The sequence below is a fragment of the Parasteatoda tepidariorum genome, chromosome 8 (assembly GCF_043381705.1).
Source record: "Parasteatoda tepidariorum isolate YZ-2023 chromosome 8, CAS_Ptep_4.0, whole genome shotgun sequence".
NCBI lineage: Eukaryota > Metazoa > Arthropoda > Arachnida > Araneae > Theridiidae > Parasteatoda > Parasteatoda tepidariorum.
Genome location: NC_092211.1, coordinates 83,446,501 through 83,453,206, shown reverse-complemented (window position 1 = coordinate 83,453,206; position 6,706 = coordinate 83,446,501). Strand labels below are relative to the sequence as shown.

At 28.9% G+C, this 6,706-nt stretch overlaps 1 protein-coding gene across 1 annotated transcript in view; it reads right to left on the bottom strand.

Moving 5' to 3' along the window:
- Positions 1-519: 519 nt before the first annotated feature.
- LOC107442060 (cathepsin L-like peptidase) overlaps positions 520-6,706 on the bottom strand; it is a gene marked incomplete at its 5' end in the record, with an annotated part of 8,651 nt that continues 2,464 nt past the window's right edge. Inside the window, 6 exon segments of the mRNA XM_043056224.2 lie at positions 520-792; positions 1,774-1,884; positions 1,964-2,127; positions 2,333-2,433; positions 4,120-4,243; positions 5,737-5,889. Coding sequence (XP_042912158.1) covers positions 693-792; positions 1,774-1,884; positions 1,964-2,127; positions 2,333-2,433; positions 4,120-4,243; positions 5,737-5,889 — 753 coding nt within the window. The 3' untranslated portion in view covers positions 520-692.

Below are 6,706 nucleotides of genomic sequence, written 5' to 3'. Positions count from 1 at the left end.
CGAAGATTTTAACTTATTTTCATCTCTGTCATCGTGAATAAGAAAGAAAATTCATCCCAATGCTTCATTACGTGTTGTATTACTTCCTTAAGCACCCCTCGAGAAATAACTTAGGTACAATATACATATGCTTTTGTTCGAAAAAAGGCAAGCTCCGTCACCAATAATTAGTATGATAATATGCGGCGCTACAGCACTGTTTATTTTTAAAATTTCTATAGCCATTTTAAAAAATAGATCTACGTAATTACTTCGTAGCTAAGTTTTTTTTTATAAAAATACAAAATTATTCTAAATGAATAATGAATATTTAACTATTCGATACTACTTAAATTATTGTTTTGGAAAGCCTAATAAAAGGATCCTAAATCAATATTTAACGAATAACTAATTATTTAAAACTTCTTAAATTATTATTTACGACACCATAGCAAAATGAATTATTATAGATAATGTTGCTAATTTAAATAGAGAAATACTCGTGTTTCTGGTGCCACTTTAAAGAAATAAGTATGCAGATTATGAAATAAAACAAATGTTTATTCTTGTGTTGTATTACATATTTTTTTTTTAACGTAACTAAATTCTGAGCTTAACTGTCTTGAAAATAAGTATAAATGAATCACATTCAGTCGATGAAAATTTTCAAGGCATTTAATCACAGTTTATCAAACTTTATGCCCAAACAAAACTTAAACGAGGGGATAGCTAGCTTTTGTAGCAATACCACATTGGTTGTTGTTATTTCTTGACATTTTAATATATCCTTGAATTCCCCATGTTGTGCCCCAACTGAAATTGAAAGAAAAAGAATCACATTTGAGTAAATATAAATAATAAACACACAATTTATTTTATTTTAAAATCCAATTCGATTCATTTAAGAAATGTCATAAAGTAGATTTTTAAAAAATATTCGCTTGTCATTTGCAAAATTCATCGTTATGTTACGAGTATGCATTAATATCCATAATAATTTTGAGACTATTCAATATCCTTCATTTATTATACTTTTAATATCATCAAATAGGTTCTTATGCAAACTGAAAATTATACATATCGAACTTGCTTGTAAACAATACCTGGATTTAACGAGAACCCGGTTTTAACAAGGAAATCGGAAATACTTGGAACATCGTTAAGTCTATCGGAGCAAAACTCGCTTTTTACGGAAGAAAAAAAATCCCGGTATTAGCGAGCAATATTTTTGCGATTCATAAAATTCTTACTTAATTACACCTCACCAGCTCAGCTTATTACTTCTTTGAAAAAAATACTATTTGTTGCTTTTCGTTTCGACGAATTCCATTTTGATGTCGATGATGTTTTTTGAGCCATGCGACTTATCCGAAGAACAATAATACAACAACGAGACAATAATACAGTTTAAAGCAAATTAACTATCTTCTTTTGTAAGTACAGAAAAAAATAAAATAAATGCTATATTTATATTTCAGTAAGCATGTATCATGTTATATGAGTTCTTCTCAAACTAGTTTTATGCGAGCACTTAATTGTAAAGAGCAAATGTAGCAGAAATATAAAATTTATTTTAAAAATAAAATGAAATATCAGTTATTAAGTCCTATAATTTTTATAACACTTAATGGGTGGTGGTAAATATACTTATTACAAAATAAATGGCGTCAAAATTAATTAATTTTGTCTAATAAGCTAAAGTAATTTTTTTTCATAATATCAATTTCAATTCCAAAAATATTTTAACTAACCCTTACAAGAAATAAATGGATCATTAAAAGATTAAATAAATACCTGTTCTTTACAAGCCAGTAGTCTTCGCCATCTTCACTTCCGTAACCAACTGCAAGAACTGCGTGATCTAATTGATCTGTGGAACATTGTGGCTCTGAGTATATTCCATTTCTACACAAAAAGTATTCAGTGAGTTTAATCCTTTTTTTGGAAATACTATAGAATAATTATATAAAAACTAGTATCTTACTTGTATGATTGGAAACTGTTATGAGCGGCATCAATACATACTGATACTGGCCCTACAGTGGCCACAGCGTTTTTCAAAGCATTTTCATCACCGCTAGGAATGTTAACAAATCCAGTACAAGTGGCACCAACATATGGTTTTTGGAAAAGGCACTTAGGGTCATCCTAGAGTCATTTAAATTAATTTTATATATTGTTAAAATCAAGCAAAATTTCATTAAAAAAAAGTTTAAAGATTTTGTCACGCTAAATTTTCAAGCATCGAATACTTCTCTAAGCTAGATTCGATGATCATAAAAAATTCAAAAACATTACAAAAAATTGTCTTGTTAACCTCTTGAGCTATCTTTATGACTCAAACTGCTCTTACCTTAGCTGTGTAGGGATATGAAGATTCTGTATCCACTCCTTTGTTTGCTTTGATGTATTCAAAAGCTTGAAATGGCCAACCTCCTTGACAGCCCATGTTTCCTGGAAGAAAAATGTAAAGCGCTTTTAAAACCTTAACAAGATTTTTTTTTTCCAGAAATTTAATCAACTTTTTTAAATTAATTTTAAGATTATTAATTAATTTTAATTAATTTTAAATAATTTTGATTAATTTAATTAATCTATTTATTTAATTTAATTAATTTAATTAACTTCCACGGTTTTGANGAAACCAGAATGGGAGAGATTAATTTTAAATAATTTTAAATAATTTTAATTAATTTAATTAATTTTAAATAGTTTCAAATAATTGTAATTAATTTAATTAATTTAATTAATCAATTTAATTAATTTAATTAATCAATTTAATTAATTTAATTAATTTTGAATAATTTTAATTTATTTAATTAAACAATTTTAATTTAATTAATTTAATAAAAAGTTTAATTTGTTTTATTAATTTAATTTGTTTTATTAACCGCCTCCCTGATTATCTTGACCTAACTCTGGTATGCATACATTGCGAATATTTATTATCCCGAGAATACTTTGTCAGTACGCTTTGTTTTATGAAGTTTTTACTCAGCTGGAAGAAGAAAAAAATAATATCAACAACAACAATAATAATCTGTTGTGATTGGAAGTTTGCCAAGTTTCGCTTGGGAGTTTTGCTGTTCGATTGTGGGACTGCACATGTGTTTTGTGCGATTGTATATACGATGGAGGCTGAATTTACATAGTAAAAAGAGTTAAAAAAATATGGCGTATCGCTTCACTGGCGTTTAGAAAGTTCCACTTTGTTTTATTCTTTGTTTCAAAAACTATCATGCAAAGACTAATATTTAAATTTCTCATGTGTCCGAAATAACTGTCGATGGTATACTGATGGTAAATTAAATGATTTTTACACATTAAAAAAATTAAAATTTCAATTTAAAATTTGTGTATTATATTTTGTTTTTGTTCCTCGTAGTTACTGATAAAATAAAAATTTTGTGGATCTTTCGCATTTTTTTGAAACAAAATTGCTAAGGGACGCCGTTAATATCAGATGAAAGAATTATTTGAATTGTAATTCTACTCCACTTAAAATTAAAATAAATAAATAAATGAACTAGCTAGGCTGTGGGTTGCCTGCTTCTTGATCTTGTGGTTAACTATGGCACTCGACATGATCCTGCAGATCATATAATATTCGAAAGTTAGACCTTTGGAAGAAAGTTAGACTATTTGCTTGCACGGTGTTACGTTCGATCTCCTTATAATACCCCTAAAACAAATTGAAAGATAAATTTTCCTACATTCTAGGTGGGCATATATCTGTCAACCCTTATTTCTTTGAGGGTGGGGAGGGATTTTCCGAAGTCACTTGGGGTATCATCCGGGAAAATGTCTGCTACAGCTAGCGCACAAGCCTTAATATTTCCGTTCATTCACGTAATTTTTGTCTTTATTTTAAAGCTTAATTTTGATACCAGAGTGAGGAATAAATCTGATAAAATAGGCTACTTCTGAAACGATGAGATAGGTGAAATATTGCATTCACTGGACTCAAATGAAGAAATGATGAAATCCTCAAATGAAGAAAAAAAATGGACTTCTATCAATATCAATGTGAGGATTGCATGTTTTTAAACCTAGCGATTTGAAGTATTATTTAAATATATCTTTTAAAAAAGCTTAAAATTGTACAAAATGTAGTTCGTAACAGATATGACTAAGTATTACCATATGCGGATGAACAATCAACCAGGTTTTGTTCACTCAGGGATACTAAGCTGCCAGTTTTCTTCATGTGTTGACCCTCAAGAGCACCGGTTGTGGAGAAAGCCCAGCATGATCCACATTGTTCCTAATTGTCAAGGGAGAAAGTGTGCTTTTATATGCAATGCTTTTGGCATGCTATGCAAAATTTTTACTTAAGCCTTTTAAAGAATTTTTAAAGTTTTTTGAAAAATTTCCTTTGTAGGTTGTATAAAATTTGAGGAAATGTTTCACAGGCCAAAGTAGAGGAATGGTCAATCAGAGGGCTATATTGTCTAGAATTACATTATTGCTTCATCTGAAAGCATAGTATAAATGCATTTAAACAGTCTTTTCCCTAGTAGCATATCTCTCAATAGATTAAAAAAATCTTATCCCATGTAGCGTATCTCTTAATACATTTAAAAAGTCTTATCCATTGTAGCATATCTCTCAATACATTTAAAAAGTCTTATCCATTGTAGCATACCTCTCAATACATTTAAAAAATTTTATCCATTGTAGCATACCTCTCAATACATTTAAAAAGTGTTATCCATTGTAGCATATCTCTCAATACATTTAAAAAGTGTTATTCATTGTAGCATATCTCTCAATATATTTAAAAAGTGTTATTTATTGTAGCATATCTCTCAATACATTTAAAAAGTCTTCTCATTTGAGGAATTTAAAAGTCTATCCATGTATTTAAAAAGTTTTATCTCATGTGACATTTAAAATTCCATCAATGTATTTAAAAAATATTGTACCTTGTAACATTTAAAAGTCTATTAATGCATTTAAAAAGTTTTGTACTTATCAAATTACCGAAAAATATGACTTCAACATGAATATATGAGTACATTGAAAAAAAAATAGTACAATGGAAATGCGTGATAATTATTCGTAGGAAAGATGAATAAATAAAGAAGACTAAACAAGCCTTTTTGCGTTTTTTTTTTTCTCTTTATTTTTTTTCAAGCTATACTAGTTGATGAATGTCGAGAGAAGAACAAATATTGATCTGTATAATGATCTAAGATTTTCAAACATGGCTTTTTGATTCACTGAATTAAAAGTTATCAGTGATAAATTCTTTGATTAATATTAAATTATTTGATTATGTGATTACTCTCTCTCTCTCTCTCTCTCTCTCTCTCTATGTTGCATGACAGCTCATGGAGGGCCAAAGCCTAATGTGTCCATCTAAATTTTCTTGACGTAGGCTTTAGGGTGCTGGAGCACCCTAAAGGATCGGGTGGATTTTCAGCCGCATTTGGATCCCCCATGGTTTGCCCCAAATAATGCTATAATGATTACCTATGCCTTTTTAAAACTTCTAGCGAATAATTAGAACTTAACAAAAGTGACAGTAAGCCACTAATATAGCTATTATTTCGATAAAATAATTAACGTCTGCCCTAGAAATTAACGAAAAATTTTTACTAAAAAATTAATTATACAGTTTCAACTCGAACTTTTTTATATATTCTTGTAAAATCGTGAAGTAGAACCACGTAAAGTGGTTCCACCAGGGTAGTGGTTCTATCACGTACTATTAGAAACTTTACAAATATGAAAAAAATAGCGAAATGAACTTACCTGGTTTTTGACTGGAGTGACTAAACCTTTGTCTCGCCAATCGACTTCGTCAGGGATTCTAACATTCAGAGGCTCAACCCAAGTACTTCCATTGTTGCTTCGAGCACCATCCTTTTTAAGTCCATTAAAGGTGTTTACAAAGTCTTCATGACTCTACAAATATATTAATGTTTCAGATATTTGAAATATAAATTTTGATAAATTTAGCAAAATTTTCTAAATTTACAAAGTTTGTATTTAATTTTACTCAAAAAAAAATAAAAAAAAAAACAAGAACCTATCACATATCGGTAAGCAAAAGGTGGAGTAACCGAAGGTGACGTCATTGAAAATGAAGACAGCAAGGAATATCACGGTAATCAGAAATGGGGCTTTAGTAAAACTGAGCGAAAATCATCGCTAAATCAGGGGACCTCTGATTCTACACCTTGACCTATTGTTTTTATTTGCTAAATTTTGAAATAAATATTTTATAATCATTTTTATTGGAAAAAGAATCGAAAGTTGTTTCGATTTTTTTTAATTAACAAGCTTTAGACGCATTAAATAATCTATAACAGTTTGTGTGTGTATTTTTAAAAAAAATGACATGTAATGACTGCATGACATGTAATGACTGCGTTTTCCCCAAATTAGCATTTCTTAAGTTATCTAAAATCAAGTATTTTTTTAAAGCTTGCTTTTATAAAATTGAATAAATTAAAATCAACAGTGATTGAATTAGAAACAAAAATAAGTTACTAACTGCGGAGCCAAACGAACGGAGAAAAATGCTTAAATGTAGTAAATTTCGTTTTTTTTGTCTAATTTCGTAATCTTAAATATTATTTATTGCTTTAAATAACTAACATGTTTAAGGGTAAGCCTTCGAATCATCAAGATTTAGTCATAGCACGGCAAAATCTGATCAAAACGCTAATCAAAGCGCTCGCTTTTATTTTGCATTCTGTATATATATATATATTTATCC